The following is a 17,398-nucleotide window of genomic DNA, read 5'->3' as shown; positions in this document are numbered from 1 at the left end:
CACGCACTCATCAGTGTATACGTAGTGAAATGGCCTGAAATTAAAATGAGGACGACGTGGTTTTAAGAGCAAATAGTCGCTGAGGAGTTTTTCAAAATACATACTGCTTGTGTACTTCTTGAATAAATACATTTAAAAAATACATACATTTTATCTTTTCAAATTATTATATTTGCTAGAGAAAAAAAAGTTAAATTTTAAATGAAGCAATGTATGTTTTAGAATATGGCATTAAATCCCCAGGACGCCGTGATTTCAGCCGTCCTCTTAAAGAAGCACTGCATACGATAATTTCTGTTTCACAGGCAAGGACTTTCCAACTGGAAAAAAAAAAAGGTTCTTTAGATAGTGCAGGGAGACAACGACACAAATCCTTCAACAACTCAATAATTTTTTTTTTTTTGAAGAAGAAGAACATCTCTATGAGCGTGGCTTAGAGGCATCGCTGATAAAGTAAAAAGTAAGAAATATTGCATATCTGGAGCGCCACAGAGGAAAGATTGGGTCTTTTTTCCTCTCCTGTAACGGCTGCATATTGCTTAGGGTTAGTGCTGAGGACGAGGCGGTAGGAACTGTAAAATATGACATGGGAGCACAAAGTGAGAAATTTATATGAATACTGTTTGAGGAAAAAAGTCACAACATTACACAAATAAAGCACTGGCTTTTGTGAGAATACGGAGATTTAAATAATTTCTTTATAAGGAAAAAGTCAGATATTTTGGCAAAAAAAAAAATAAAAAATCTTAAAGTTTTCACAAAAACACTTAAATTAATTAAATTCTGATATGTATATATAATGATATATCATGTATATTTACATAAAACCTCACTACCATAGAATATATTTGCAGTAATTTAAGAAAAAAAGGTTTAAATTTAAACAAAACCTATATTTCACAATAAATAATAATTAAGTTTTAATTGTATATGATGTTTTTAAATATATTTCGAGAGCACAACAACCAAAATATTAAATTGGGTGGATTAAATTAGATTGATTAAAGCTATAGTGCGGGTCTTTCTAGTACAAATTAGTGCCTGTAACGTTTAAACTTTACCTAATTAGTTTAACGAATGCTAATCAAGCTAATAAGCCGCAAGCAAATCAGTCCCCAGTTTGACTTGGTAATATTTCAGGGCTGGCGTACCAGCAGGACTGTTTTACTTCAGCTGGTAATAATGTAGAAATTGATTAGAGACAGTAGCTACAGTATTTAAGAATATGGCTGGTTATGGATGTAACCACAGTTCTCTGAATTCAGATGATATTGTCAGGCAGGAAGAGTTAAATTGAGCTAAAGTCCCGGTCCTGCACTGTAGATTTTAAACTATGATTTATGAAACATTTAAACTTTTTTGCCAAAATATCTTTTCTTTTTTTCCCATAATGCAAAGGTTCTTTTTTTCTAATGAATTAGAACTTTATTCCCAAAATGTCAGATATTCTTTCGATTAATTGCGGACCTTAGACTCAGTATTGCAGTTTTTCTCACAGTGCTCACTATCAAAGAGAAAGACACAATCAATCATCCCAGCCAAAAAATCTTCCCGTCATCTGGTAGAACTTCATGTTGAAGGGCCTGTAGAAGTCCCGTAGCCTCTGCACCACCTCGGGATCAATGTTCGGGTGGGTTCGTCCTTTGGTTTTTCCCAGGCAGTGGGGCTTGCTGCTGCCTTCCGCTTTCTTGAGGCAAGGGAATCCCTTGGTCTGGTTGAAGTAAAAGTGTTTGTCCGTGATGATCCTCTTGAGCCCCAAGAAGTCCTGCACGCGGCCCAGCTCTCCAGCCGGGTCGCTGATCAAGCGCTCGCCGCTCACGAACAGGATCTGGTCCATGGGGAAGTACTGCAGCCAGTTGTCCAGGTGCTTGGCGTAGATGCCGATCTGGATGGCGCTCCACGACGTGTCGATGAGCCCCGTAGTCCTGTTTTTGAACGTGAGGCTCTCAAAAGAGGGAATGTCTGGCTTCTTCGACAGCGTCTGGGTGTAGTCCGAGATAGCTCTAGTGACGGGGTCCCTCACCACGACGATTAACTTGGTGTCCCGGGACATGGCGGAGATTCGCGCCGGAGCTTCTCTGGTCACAAAGTAGCTGGGGGTTTTCTCCATGGTGATCTGGCCCTCCAGGGTCTTAGGCATCAGCTCCCTGAGAACAGGAAAAACAGCAAGCGGAGGGGGAAAAAAAAAAAAAAGGAAGTGAGATATTTATTTGACCTGCACTCTTGACTGTAACACACCGAGCAACTGTCACAGTTATATAACCGCTCTTACTATAATAAACATTAGGGCTGGACAAACTCTGGCAATGTCATCAAAAATGTTGAATCCAATCAATCAAGAATAACACTGGAAACAGCTTTTGTTTGCAGCAGTTTATTTATTTGATTTCTAGCATGTGTGCCCAAATTGTTGATTGGCAGTTTTGGCACAGCGGCGCATTCAGGCACGCCTTCGGGATGTAAAGAGACACGGTGTGGTTATGGAATCAAGAGGGGCTCTCCCCCGGGCGCATTTGAAAGGGGGATATTTGTCACTCGCACGGTGTAAATCAAGAATGTCAATCTTTATACCTATACTGTGGTAGTACCAGTTATAAAATATTGATACCCGAGGTTCTCTCGGCATGATTGCCTCTCTTGTGTTCTCCTGTTTGCATGGCATGACTTAAGAACACCAGAAAAAAGATATTATGTTCTTCCAGTCGATGGAGTGAAAGTTTTCCCTCGCAAATGGCACTTGTTCAACATTTACTTGAAACATGATTTGAATTACGCTGTAGGTGTTCCACTTGAGTAGTCTGAACACATGGTGCAGCTCCAGTTATGGACTAATACCCTAAATGTGCTCAACTCTATGAAATACAATCCCTGTGAAGAAAGTGTTATCATATTTACAGTAATGACAACTTCAACAAGAGTAATCCCTGAGATTATAATATCTGGTTGTAATTTTCTCAGTCCGTTTTTTTTTTCTTCTTCTTTTTCTCTTCCATGCCACCACTCTTCTCTCCGCTTTCCTTCTGCCCAAGTGCATCCAGGACAGTGACCTTAAGCAAAAGCGGGTAAAAGCAGCCCATGAATTATTAACGCGCCCTCCCTCTACCATTTAGAGTCTCTGCAGAATATGGCTTTAAAATTCACCAAAGTACAGAATGCAAGCGTCAATTATTCATCCGCCTGGCTGCTGCTGCTGCTGCTGCTGCTGCTGCTGCTGCTGCCGCTTGAAGCGAGGGCTGGCACCGGCTAAGTGGCCCGGGCTGCTCCCGGGTGTAGACGAAGTTTGCCACCTGTGACAAAACAACTGAGACCCTAAAGGAGGGATGTCCTCTGAAATTTCTGAAGACCGCTAAACGCTTGCATCTGTTGACGGACGATGCAGGGGCAAGCGCTAGCATATATGCACAAAGTGCAGCATCTTCCCGCCAGTAAGTGTCGTCTTCTTCTGCCGGGATGGGCCCTGTTTTTCTTGCTTGCTAAGAGGCTGGTGTACAGTCATGCTCCGTTTAACATACAAAGCGTGGAATGAGACGGAGGACACTGAGATGTTTGTCGAAACTGAACTTTACACAAACACAATGCATTTCTTAAAGATTTTGATGGCTGACTTCACTTCGGGCTTTCCACCAACAATGTTCCTGTCTCAAATCGTATTCTATTACATAATTTGACTTGCGGTGTTTAACTGCGCTGGCGTGTATACAGACATGTAGAGACATGCGTTACCCCTTGAGTGCTGGCATGGTGTGCTCATAACACCCAAAAAAAGTCAGAGTGAAAGATTGGACACTAGTCTACTTCGGTGGTTTGCATCGTGGCTACGCAGCGGAGACCAACAAACAACAAATTGATGACAAAGCAAGCAGAAGCCGTTGAAGTTTCAACAGCTTTTAGTTATACCAAAATAATGTTGCTGGATAGAAGCCATCAGTATGTTTGCTGTGTTGATTTAGCAATCTGTAATTATACCGCAAATGTAGCTGCTAGCAATAGCTCAGTAGATCATCAGGTCAAATGTCGTCATTGTCATTTCTGACAATGTTTGGCTTCAAACAACACTACTCTGTTGAAATCCAAGGTCTACACAGTGTACACATTACACTACGTGGAAGTGCACTAATGGAAGTGATCATTTTCAGACACTGTGAATGTTTGTAATTACCCCCAGAATGGTTTTTGGATCAGACGCCTTTATTGGCAGAACCACATTGCACAAATCACTGCCTCAAAATTTAATGTTTTTTTAAACTGACACGCCAAAAAACGATTATATAGTTTAGGAATATACTGTATTATGGTTTAATGATGAAACCGTGATACAAACAGTAATTTCCTGTGTCAAAGACCCATCCAACTACCGCAAATTTACTTTACATAACTCTCATTGTTTGCTTCTGATAGACATAATTCCTACAGAAATCGGTCGCGTGTATGCAAATGTTTGCACAAGCACGTCTGCGTCCATTTCCCCTATGTTTGTTTTTCCGCCCTACTTGCTGAGCTCACTGTACGAAGTGAAACGGATCTCGTCAATACCTTCAGGCCAATGTCAAAACACATCCAGCGTACGTGGCAGAGTATCCTGAGTGCATCTTCTCCCGAACGGTTCACCAGGTCAGCACAGGAGGGAACGGGCGGGAAGCGGTCGATGAGAGCAAAAGCGTTAACACAGGTGCACCGATGTCTCGGCATTCGCTCGCAACGCTGACCGTCACCTGACCTCCGGAGTCCTCTCAGTATCTGCGACCTCTCCTACATCCGTGTAAAGGCGAACGCGGACAAGGCTCCTTTCCTCTCACATTAGCTCTGCCCCATCGCACCGAGAGTCCAGAGTGAGGCGGTATCTCGGTGCTTTGAAACAAAATCAATGTCATCTGGGGTTGCAGTGGCTACTGAGCTGAAAAGTCGATGATAACGAACACGGAGACTAATTATTGATAATCAGGGAATCCCAGACGCGGGCGCGCAGGTAGTCTGGCTGAGCGTCTTCCTGTCTGCACTGGAATCAAGCTTATTTGGGATCAACCAGACTTCTGAAACAACGCTTGCAGCGCCACAACTTCACGATGCAAAAGAGAACATTATTGTGTTATGAAAAAGAAATGAGCCTGCGCTAAAGGAAGCATCCATATTTGATGGCGTGCGTCGAGTTTGTTCCGCGGCCGATGCACTCACAGCAGTGGTGGTGTGGTGGTGCGAGAGGGCACTCGGAGGGGGGGATTATTTTTCAGGGTCAGCGAAGTATGTGGCATGGTGGGATGAAGACAACATGAAAGACAACAGCCATGTTTGGAAGTATGGAAGACATAGCGCACTCACGTATTCAGGTTGATGTAAATTTTATAGTTATTGGAAGAATGGTTTCAGGTGCAGCTGTAGAGTGCAGTCATATGAAACGGATAGTCCACTGATTGAGCATTGCTCTACAGTTTGGTTATAGATCCGGGTGTTATTTGCTGGAAGTGTACATCCCGGTTTGGGATCTTAGATTGGTGTCCCAACATTTGCGAACCGAGTATGACCCGAGCAAATCTAAAAATTTCGAAAGAGTTCAACTTTTAGGTCTTACTTGGGGAAAGGAGCAAGGAAAGAAAACTTGGCTTCACAGCAGGCGAACTACACTTGGGTATTTCTTTCCATTGTATATTAGAAAGCATGCGGCGCTTTCTAATGAAACTTTACTGGCGGTGGTAGGTGATGTAACAGATGACAAAACGTCCAAGTGCTCGAGATTTACTGCAGTTCCAGATTCCGCTTTGATGTCTTCATCGCGCCGCTAAAATACGACTCCCCGAGCACGCCGCTGATGCATGAAACACAGGCAACGTGAGCCGCTCGTGAAACGGGACGCGGGCCCGAAACGAAATGAGAAACGAGCCGCGCGGACCCCGGCTTCCCTTTAAATCAAATCCGCTGCTTTGGCACGCGTTTGGGCGCTGAAGAGAAACCAGAAACAAATATTAAAGATGACTCAGAAGCACATGACAAACAGTTTGTGTACATGACAGGGCCGACACATGTTGCAATTGCACGTCACTCCTCTCATATGGAACTAACTAGCTGGAAGGGGATGCCAAAACTCTTTGGGGCTGCTCGATTCCCCGTTAAAAAACCAAATCCAATGTACACAGTAACAGGCAGTACATCACTCAATGCGTCCTTTGTGAGCTTGTCTATAAAGTAACCACTCCGGAATAAAGGGCCTGATGCATCACTGCATTCGTTTCCCTACTGAACAAATTTCACTTGCAAACCAGCTCAACTATGCCCTCATATACAGCCTCTGACTCATGTCTGATTGTTATATTAAAAAAAGTCTGAACGCACCATAAAGTCTTATTTACTGCAAATCAGGTGTATGCACGGTGTGACAGCGTGGCATATGAATCAGCTAAGAGCAAAAAAAGCTAACAAATGATCGGCTCCAAATGGGCTGTTTCCTGGTGTTATCCTCGACCTTTTTAGAAAGGGGCTTGGGTCGGAGCCAAAGTCTGTCAATTGACGGGAGTTGTAAAGACATAGAGGCAAGTGGGCATGAGTGCGGCCCCTCCTCCCCACCCCGCGCAAGCCTTTGATTCATTTTTCCTCTTCCAGCAGCGAGCCCTGGCAGGCATAAATACACTCCCACAGTGTTCCCCTGCCACTACCACCAGATAATAATCTTGTAATTGGCTCAATATTTCTGCTGTTTGCAGGCGAGGCGAGGCGAGGGCCAGCGCCGCTCTTGGTGGCTTGGACTCACCAGATATTTTCCAGGTCAGTGGATGCTAGCGGAGGTCAGGGAGAAAGGCGGAGGAGGAGGGGGTGATTTAGAGTAATGGCTGTTGTGCGGTGAGGGGAAAGCCGGGCTCCTCTGAGCTCGGAGCTTTACTGCTCTGTCAACCTTGTGCAACAACACGGGCCTTTACCTGCCTGGCCTGCTGTAATCGCTGGCTGTGCCGCCACATATAAAGGAATCCAGGAGGAAACGTATGAGGTGGGATGCTGGTGTGTTAACAGCTACTGTGTTTCTCAGAGAAGGGTTAGGGTTTTTCTTAACTCTCACTCACCTTTCTTAGCTTTACATTTTTAGTCCTATACTTCTAAGTCCCAATCAGACTTCTGTTTTATGACCCTGACAGCCTCGATCTCAATGGTACGGAAACCATCGTTAAAGATCTACCTCCAATGAAGGCCAAATATCTGGAAGAAAAAAACGTGCACCTGAACACATCGCAAAGATTGCAGCTGACAGCCAGGTGGCCCACACGTTCTGTGCCTGTGTGAAAAGTAATAACTCTTCATAGTGGCAGGTAGCAGAAGTCTGTATTCGTTATTCAAAAGGGGAAACCAGAAGAGGAACTATTAGCTTGATGGCTTGGAAGCTAGAAACAGCTAGAAACTGTCTTACAGAGCTGGCCTCTCTCGAATCATGCAAATCGGTTGGTCTGCAATTCATTCATCGTATTTGAATGTTCAGACGAGATGAAAAACGAGAAATACCAAACGTGATTTTGCCGCCCGCTTACTTTCGTCACTTCTCTTGGCATGCACTAGTCGGCTTAACCGATCAGCCAGTCTCCCTCACCGACATTCTCCGTCACCCGATTCAACACGAACCGAACTGGATGAAAAGCGGCTGACGGGGGTCGAAGGGTTGCGACAGTTCCCGACACACCTCGAAAGCTACGGTCACGGATGCTCAACGACGGGCCGACATTTGCGAACGTCCGTCGGCTTGGTGCGTCATGGCCCTAAATGATCGACCCAGATTACATTTTTTCCCCCCTATGTGAAATAATATGCACGCTTTGCAGTTTAAAATCCTCCTCCCTCCTGAAGTTCTACTCCAACGTCGCTACACAGAATTACTGCAGACAGTTTCTTGTTACAGCTGCGTTTTGTGTTTGTGTCAAACTGTGCAGGTCTTCATTCCCATCGAAGGGTTTCTCTTGTAAAAGTTTGCATGCCCTTAGGTCTCATTGGTGCATGAGTAGTGGTTCCTGTTTCAACTAGAAACTTCAAACTGCACCATTTTCTAACTATTTTCTGACTTCACCTTACACGTTAATGTCCCAAGAAGAAAATGAGTCAAAGCATCTCATAATTAATGCTTTTTTTGTTGAGACCTAATATCTGCAAATCATCTTGGGTTCGATGAAAACCCGGCCTTTGTTCTGTGTATTCTTTCTTTTTTGCTCTTGATCAAAATCCTTTCATATTCTGTTACTTTGGATCCAGGTGAAAGTGTAACTGGACTCATGCTTTGTTAATAACACACAACCTTGTTCTTTTGTTACTGAAGAAAAAGCAAGCCTGCACAAATGTACACCTTGAATAAAAGAGCTTTTATTCATGGGGGGGCTCTCTTGGAAATAAAGAGTGAAACCGAAGCAGTGCATGGGAACGGTCGCCGCTAGGAAGCAATTCTGAGAGACAATTTCAAGATAAGGGAGACGTCTATTCTCGGAAAAACAAAATGGGAGGACACGGTCAACTGTTTTCCTCAGGGAAATGAGAAGAGTTTGATAAAGAGAAAGGAGGGAAGGAAAGAAACTCCGCATGACACAGGGGACCCAGAAGATAACAGATGTCACCGTGGATGAGAAACTTTGTAAATGGCAGCTTTAAATAACAGGAAATTCGCTGCCAAATTGATGATTAGTCATGTTTGAGATAAGACGAAAAGGATAAGCGCGGGGTTCGTGTTTGGGAGAAGAGCAGGAAATGAGTCTGAAAATGGAAGGATTGTTTAAAATAAAAATCTGTGGGTCACATTTAAAATAACCCTTGACCATTAATAACTTCTAAGCGTTGTTAAAAGACAAATACGGGCGAGAGACTGTGGAGAGTAAGACTTTCTGTCCTCCCTCAGGGCAAGATGGAGGGAAAAACAATAAAAGAAACATGTGCCTTTATCTGAAGGATCACTCACATTGACTGGTAGCCGGTGAGACTATCTGAACACACTTCTTTATTCCAAGGTTTGAAAAATAGCGCTGACCTGTTCCCAGTTTAATTCGTCTCAATTATAATGTCTGGCTATAATATAAAATATCTGCATTTTTTATACATACTTGAATATTGCACAGCTCATAAATAATGTCTGGAAAGAGAAAAAGTCTTACTCTGTGAACTTCTTGATTATAAATAGACTTTATAGGAGTAATATTGTATCTTGTGCTGCAGTTAAAACTTGTATTTTTTTAAATAAATCTCCCTGCTGGACATTTGCCTCACCGCTGGCCTTTGAGGTTTTCCCCCTTATGTTTTTTTTTCTTTCCATACAACAACTGCTATGCGATTTCGTAAAACATTTATAGAGTTAGCTTTTGCAGTATGTTCTTATAAATTTGTCAGCAGTATTTTTAACAGAATCCTTCTTTTTTTTTTTTTTTCCTTGGCGCAGAGTGTCCGACGGTTGATTGCGTAAGGGGGGGAAAAGGGAAAAAGAAAAGCTTTATCTTTATGGCAACTTCCTTGTGAATTATTCACCCTCTCTAACTGGGTTGGAGGAGCGACTGAGGGAGGCAAGGAGGTTGCAGGGTGCTATCAGAAGGCTGTCGGAGATCAGCCAGCAGGGACTGCTCGCTTCCAGGTCCAGACTACGTGTAAACACGGAGAGGAGAGGAGGGTGAGGCGAGGGTGAAGAGGGGCTATCTCATTTATAAATGTCATTTTGAATGAAGAGATGAGCTCATGTTTTGCTTTAAAGTACCTTCACACAAAACGGTTTAAATAAGGCTTGAGGGTGACATTTCATATTTCTTTGCCCGTGTGAGGTTCCAGCTTGATTCCAAAATGATCTGAGAAGACACGAGTTGCCTCAAAACATCAAGTTTTTTCATCAAGTGGTTCTTCCTCATATGGAGCATTGAATCTACTGGAAATATAGCAGACAAAGCAGTTTTATAAGCTTTGACAACACTAAAAATGATTCAACAGAAAGAGATGACGAGGATGGTGCCACGTTTTCAGCGTTGCTTCCCAGATCAATTCAGCTTTGTTCATCCTGTCAAGCAAATGTTTGAGCAATGGGTTATTTTGCTCCCTCCGTTGTTCTGCCACTCATGGAAACTCGTTCTAACACACCGTGTGGTGCATATATACCCTTTGCATGGCAAACGTGTGAAAATAATGTATTTATTTAGGTGTTTACATGCTTTATACTGCCCCCTAAGCCTTATCTGATTGGCTAATACTAGATCCTTGTCAACTAACCTACTGCTTTTTGGTTTTTATGGTGTTTCTCCTATTGCCTGTTTCTTTATCTCAGTTCTGCTCATATCAACACAAAACTGGGCAATGACTATCTATTATCCATTCTTGAGGAGCCAGTATTTTGGGTTAAGTATAGGTGGCCCCAGACCTCAGGATCGTTTAAATTCCTACATCTGTGCGTCTGCGCTTCAAGAACTGACAATGATTGAATTTTGCGTTTTCAGGTTCTTGTTTAGCTCCCTCTTCAGTCTAGATCACAGGTGTCAAACATGCGGTCCGCGGGCCAAAAGTAGCCCCCCGGAGGATCAAATCTGGCCTGCGGGATAAATTTGCAAAGTGCAAAAATTACATTTAAGACATTAACTGCAGTTTTTCCAAGGGTTCACACAGATTTAGTAGGAGTTGTGGACATGACACAACACACAAGACCTGGAACTATACAGATGTTGCACTTCTTTTTCTTAAGAAATGTCCGGTTGTTCGTTACGTTTTGTAATAGTGCAGCTGATTAAATGTAAACGCTTTCATAATGTACTACTTAGCAAAGGGAAACATTTGGAGTGGTCGCTATTTATAGGTTAATACGCTATAGTGTTACTGGTCCGGCCCCCTTGAGATCAAATTGGGCTGTATGTGGCCTATGAACTAAAATGAGTTTGACACCCCTGGTCTAGATTCTTTCCCAACACACATACAGCAAGTGCGCGTTGACTGCTCAAACGCATGAATGCAGCCGTGAAGACAAGAGCTCTTAGCTTTAGAAATAAAAACAACACACAGAAAAATAAACTGACGGTAAAGTCCAGGATTTATTGTGCCTGCAACTAGTGATGTGTGCAGAACTAAGTGAAGTTGCAACACCAACTGGCAGCTCGCTAGTGCAAGCGTTAGTCATATTGGTCTGGAAAATGCAAACCAAAATAAAAGCGCTTGAAGATATAAAGTTCTCGGGGGAAGCTTGCAGGACCGGTTCCAAAAGGCCTTCTAAGTACAGTGTGCAGCCTAGAGACACCGTTACATTTTACACCTCCCTGTGTGGTTTGAGCTGGTGTATTCTAATCCATCCATAATACCCCTATGGCGCATTTACACCATTTTTTTTTTTTCTTTTTTTTTATGTGAATAGGTGGAGTTACATTGACATGTGATCGCTTGAGAAGCGTTTCATAGGCAAGCGTAAAACGAGGCATGGGGTAAGCCGAGTAAAAGCCTATGTCCGAATTAGCCGAGATGCGGAACCAATTCTGATTATTACCCGGCGAGGGTAAAAAAAAAAAAAAGCCCTACGCAAAGTGAGAACAGCCAGCGGAGATGAGGCTTAATTTTGCTTTTAGTGATTCATGTTCCATTAAATCAAATCACTGTAAGACCCAGCCACTAAATATCTCTCTATCACTCTGTATTGTTCCTAATAGAAGAGTCATTGCCAGCAATACTTTTTCATATTTCTCTGACCCACATGTTTGGAGATGCATGGAGCTTGGGACAGAGCATGTGGAGATGACGCTTTAGCGGGATCGGCTTTTTTTTCCTGCAATTTTTTATTCTGCTTAGTCAGTTTATGTGGACTCAGCGGCTTATTTGAGATAAGACACCGAAACCTGGGTCTAATACCAAAGCTCATTTTCAAGGTATTGTGTGTACGTTCACTTATATGCACTGAAGGTGGCTTCGTTTGGAAATTTCAAGTGGTCTTTCTATAGCCCCCCTTATCCATCCTCTATGGTTTCAAGTACTGGAATAATCTGGGAGAAAAATTACAGAGAGCTACTTGCATTAAATGGAACCCATTTCAGTGGGTATTTAAATTCAACATTTAAGCCTGATTTGAATACAAAAAAAAAAAAAAAAAAAACCCTGTGTCAAATGCATGAGAGCAAAATTAAATGTGAATTTGTTCGGAGCCAAATGGAAGGCTTTGAGGGGCCTACTCTGTGATAATTACCCATGACAAAAGACGAGGGCTTTTGTCTTTGGGACCATTGCCATGGTGATTTTCAAGCTGCTGAAACGTTCAATATAAACATTTCAGGCTGCTGAATATGCCACGTTGACTGTCACTAAAAAGATATCCGTTATGGGCCACATTTCTGCAGGCACAGAAAATCGCCCGTGAGTCTAAACTGCTGCTACTGAAATATTAAGACGCTAAAAAATAAAGCCATAAAAGCTTGTGATTCCCACATACAAAGGCTAAACACTGATAACCAAGACCAGTTGCGGAGCTTCTACATCCGCAAATATGTTGGGCTTGCAAAAAAACCCCACAATCCCTCCGTCTTTCTCTATTTGTAGGCTTGGCTACTCTGGGGCTAGCATCCCTGAACGTGGCTCCGTGCTGCAATATTGATTTCAGTGATAAACCATTTTCTTTTTTTACCGTGGTCCCAAAATACAAGATTGTTTCGGCTCTTCCAAACCAGAAAAAAGTACTCCAAAATGGAGCTTATGAAACGCAACCTTGTAAAATCACAGACGGCACGGAAGCAGACTCAAGACATCTCCCAAACGTCATCTTGGTCGTCAAATTCTTACGAGCGTGCTTAAATGTTATCGTGAGCTCACTGAGAATCTGTGAGCTGCACAGATACAAAAATACCATGCGGCGATATCGACGTCTGCTATCATATTAATTAAAACCAGTATCGGCCTCTTTGTCAGTGCACAGTACATCCTTATCAAGGTCCGCTCTGTTAACCTATCCTAAAGTAAACATCTCGAGACAGTTGGGGCACTGAGGAATTGCTGCTTATTTCTAACTCTGGCAAATGAACAATCAAGTTACTTTTTATTGGTTTCTGTCTGCATCTGTTTCCCATTAAACTAGAGACATAGCATCTTGCTTTGGCCTGTGTTTCACCAGAACGATCGACTAACATCTAGCACATAAAAAGGAGGATATAAGGTGCTTTCAGACCGCAGGGACTTTTTCATAGCTCGTTTTTCTTTACTTTACTGGAAGAAGTAACGCTATTTTTGTGGGAGACCGAGAACAATTGTAGTTCTAAGAACTCCGTGTGTAGCTCCTTCTTCAGCGTAGGACAATAAGTACTATGACTGATGTAAGTGTAGTTAGATTGGTTGAACACATGAACAAACAATGGAAAATTCTCTTTAAAAAAACAAAACACAAATACTGGAAAAACCAAAGTAATGCTAACAAGAGTTTTTAAAGCTAGCCTTAAAAATGGCATGGAACACAAAAGGACCAGCGACATGCAGGATTTATTGAGACTATATACTTTATGTTGTACAGAGCAGAAGTGTTATGTCAACCACCAGCCGGCTCGTACGTATCTTCAGTGTCCCTGCTGGCGATGAAAACGCAAACAGAAAAAGGTGCTTGAAGGTACTGTTAGTACTTCTTCAACCCAGTGGGTAGTTATTCTTTAAGAGTCCCTAAAGCTGTTTGGTTTGAAAATGCCTACAGTTGCATATGACGAAAAAGAAGGTTTTGATTCCTTACACACAAAAATCTAATATATTATAGATAATATTCAAAAACAACAATTGCATCTTCTGTGAAGAACTTTAATTAATCTGAGCAAAAATGCTCTCATCTGGGGCCTTTCTGTGTGGAGTTTGCATGTTCTCCCTGTGTCTGCGTAAGTTCTCTCCGGGTACTCCGGCTTCCTCCCACCGTCCAAAGACATGCTGGTTAGGTTAACTGGTGATTCTAAATTGGCCGTAGGTGTGCATGTGAGTGTGAATGGTTGTCTGTCTCTCTGTGTTAGCCCTGTGATAGACTGGCGACCTGTCCAGGGTGTACCCCGCATCTCGCCCGATGACAGCTGGGACAGGCTCCAGACCCCCGGCAACAAAAAAAAAAAAATAGAAGCAAAAAGACAGATTTAACTTTGGGGTGGGAGCAAAGGAAAGAATGAAGAAGATCTGGGTGTGGCGGCGAGGAGTGCACTTTGTGAGTATGTGTGTGTAGCTGCTGCAGCATGACACTGTCAATCCCCTCTCGTTAACCACGCGGTGCATACTTCTACAAGATAAAGGGTTTGTGGGGAGAGATGTCATGTGCATCCTCAAAACCCGCATCTCCAGAATGTCTGCTTTCTTCTAGTGTTTCAATCTCATAGCCCACGGCACAGGTAAGCATATCAATTCACTGGTGATAATACAGTGGCGAAACTGCACTACTATACTGTACCACACACGCAATTTAAGTAAGAACTTGACAGGTTGAAAGCCAGTAGTGTCTGTCTTGTTGGCGTACTTCTGAGAGCTTTGACTGCGAGCCGCCTGGGATTTTTTAAAATAGAACAACTTCTGAAAAGGAGTCATTGTTCTCTTCGAATATATGCACACGCTATAGAGCCAAAATTAGTCAGGTAGCGTCTCAGCCAGCAGAGCCGCAGCTAGACTGCTGGCAGATTGTTTCAGAACATCACTGTGTTTTCCCTCTCAGACACCGTGGACTACCTCATAGCAGAGAGGTTTCCCCTTTCCTACAGTACTTTGTCTCAGGACCTGCAGGCAGAAGAGGGCAACAGGCAGTAAAACACTGTTTCCATATGAAATTTGATAGCTTTAACATAATGAAATCCAAATATTTGACAGTTACGTTGAAGCACACTGAGTCAAAGCTGAGCAAAAAGTTAACGAGATAGAAAAACAGCCCCGCACACAGGCAATACAGCTAAAAACATGCGGGCTCAAGTTTCTGTTTAGACTGAGAACCAGGGAGAAAAAAGGGGGAACGGGAGAAAGACAGTGTGAGATATTAGAGAGAGGGGAGTGCAGAGAAAGCTCAGGATAAGAGTCAAGTGTCAGGCGGACGGCAGTATCAGGGAGCGTAAAAGTGATTACACTGTCTCCGAGCTCTGTTTCTCCTTTTCCTATTTCATTTTCTCCCTCCTCCCTCCTTCTCCCCTGCCTCCATCCTTCCACTCCCAGGCTCAGAATACAAAGCGCCTGGCACATCACGTCGCTTTTCCTCATCCGCGTGCCAAGCCACAGCGACAGCACACCAGTGAAGCCTGCACCCTCTGCGCCGTCCTGCCACCACAGAAGAAGCAGAGAGGGGCAGAGATTAGCATGTATGAATGCTCCCCCTTATCGCTCCTTTTGACGTAAACTCATTACAAATATGCCCGCACAATCTCTGCCGGGTTTTTTTCCTAGAATGTAGAGTCAGAAAGACACGGACGGAGGCAGATGGAGATTATGTTCCAGAGGAGCTTTAAATATTGCATATGTATATATATATTTTTGCTTCTCCTTAAACATCCTGGAGAATAAATAATGAGTTTGGTAATAACAAGTTACCAAAATGATTTATGGTCACCGTGGGTGAGAATGAATGCAGTTTGGGAGGAGCCAGGGTTAAAGACATGGTCGAATGCGTGATTTCCATTTTGCGTCCCTTGCATTATCCATTAAATAAATAGCCTAAGGGAAATGGAACTTCACACAGCTTTCTGTCGAGGCAGCAGTGCCATGCATAAAGAGCAGGTGATGCTGAGGTGTGTGGGGGCGCCGGGCTATCAGCAACAGTTGCACAAGCTCATGGTGATTGGGAGCGGTGCCAGTGCGGTGGGGCAGGATGGAGAACAGGTTGTCGCTGGAAGAAAAGGTGAAAAATTACCCACCGTGGAATGCCACAGGAGCTAAAACGACACAGAATGGCTAAAGCGGAGCCAGCGGTTGCCTGGGGCTGGGCTGTGACCCAGAATTCAAAAGACCCCCAGTGAGAAACCAGGAGGCCCCACCATGGCAGAGCTGAACTGGCTGCGCGACGGGAAAACACCTCCTTCCTCTCGACAGACTGCACAGAGGTAACCCCATCTGGGAAGCCGGGGTTGAGGGTGTGAGATAATATGGAGTGTAACGGAGAACCGCTGCGTCTGAGGAGCCGCTGACAACGTGCTAATGTTTTAGCCTGTCAGCTCTCTGGGAGCAAAGACGGATGGTTTTAGAAATAGAATGTAATTACAGGGCAGAACCTCATTGTCGGGGGTTAGGACAATGCATTTAGTGTAGTGGAGATTTCTTCTTTCTCCCTGCTAAAATGAGGGCACTGCTGAAAATGGAAAGGGATTTTGAGAACGCGGACAAAAGTGACACAAAAGCACAGACGCAAACTAGGGGCCTTTTTGAGTACGAGTAACGTTGGGTTTTGTTTAAAAGATCCAAGTCTCTAGTTTCTCGTATTTGTCTATAATCAGTGCTACAAAGGGAAATAGAAGTAAAGACATCACACTGCCAGGTATGCTTAAAAATGTCTACCACAGCTTCCGGCTTCATGGGATATGTCTTCAAATTCTTTATAAGACTGCTGGTGTTGTAATTGGCAACAATGGCGCCACACCTAGTAACTACAGCTTTGCATACTGTACACATTGCAGTTTCATTGGTGGGAATTTACAGTGTACAATATTGCCCAACCGTAAATTTTGATGGCTCTGACCACTAATACTGAGCGGCAAAGAGGATTTGATTTCTGGCAGAGTACCGTTAACTTAACCAGAGCTAGCAAATGTCAGCAATTTGGCTTTTTTTACACTGGTCGGTAGAGCAAAAATTTGTTCGCTGCAGACGTCCTGGACATGTTTGACCAATCGTTGACCGAGAAGGAGCTGGTGTCTCAGTCCAAGGCACTGTGCAGAGACTACATCCTCTCCAGACTCAACCAGAACGGGCTCAGATGGTCCAAAACTGAACTCATTTTTCTATTAGCTGTCGCCAGTCCAACATTTTAGGCACTATGAGAGGCCTTTCTGATAGTGGAAATGGATCAAACCGGGCATTTTCAAACTAGATGTATTTAGTCTCGAAGCACTCAATAAAACCCCACGTATAGTTTTTGATTCATGCTAATACTCCACGAAGGATTTCAACCACATTGCTCAACGATAATCATGAATGATGGCGAAGAAGAGAGAAAACTCAGAATATGTATAAATTGGTTATTTTTGAAAACTTACACATCATTTTTACACTTTATCTCGAGCGCCGAAATGGTTAAGCCTCGGCGCAGAGCTACAAGACTGAGTGAGAGGCTCTCACACTTGAACAGCTATAGATTAACAGTTATCTCCGTGAGAGATGTTGCACTTCGTTCCTTTACGAGCCGGTTTGCGGTGTATTTATGTATGGCATCACAGAGGCACGGCCCGCGCAGCTGTTTTCCTGTATCGGCCCAATAACGAATGTTCCTGTTTTCTGTCCGGGGCCCACCTGATTACAAAAG

The 17,398-nt window shown here is 43.4% G+C and overlaps 1 protein-coding gene across 1 annotated transcript in view; it reads right to left on the bottom strand.

The window, feature by feature from the left end:
• Window positions 1–833: 833 nt before the first annotated feature.
• LOC311504726 (heparan sulfate glucosamine 3-O-sulfotransferase 3A1-like) overlaps window positions 834–17,398 on the bottom strand; it is a 32,200-nt gene continuing 15,635 nt past the window's right edge. The window contains exon 2 of the mRNA XM_084567978.1: window positions 834–2,147. Coding sequence (XP_084424104.1) covers window positions 1,526–2,147 — 622 coding nt within the window. The 3' untranslated portion in view covers window positions 834–1,525. The remainder of the gene's footprint in view (window positions 2,148–17,398) is intronic.

This window comes from Chelon labrosus, assembly GCF_963514085.1.
Source record: "Chelon labrosus genome assembly, chromosome: 19".
NCBI classification, from domain to species: Eukaryota; Metazoa; Chordata; class Actinopteri; order Mugiliformes; family Mugilidae; genus Chelon; species Chelon labrosus.
This window is presented reverse-complemented; position numbering and strand designations above follow the sequence as displayed.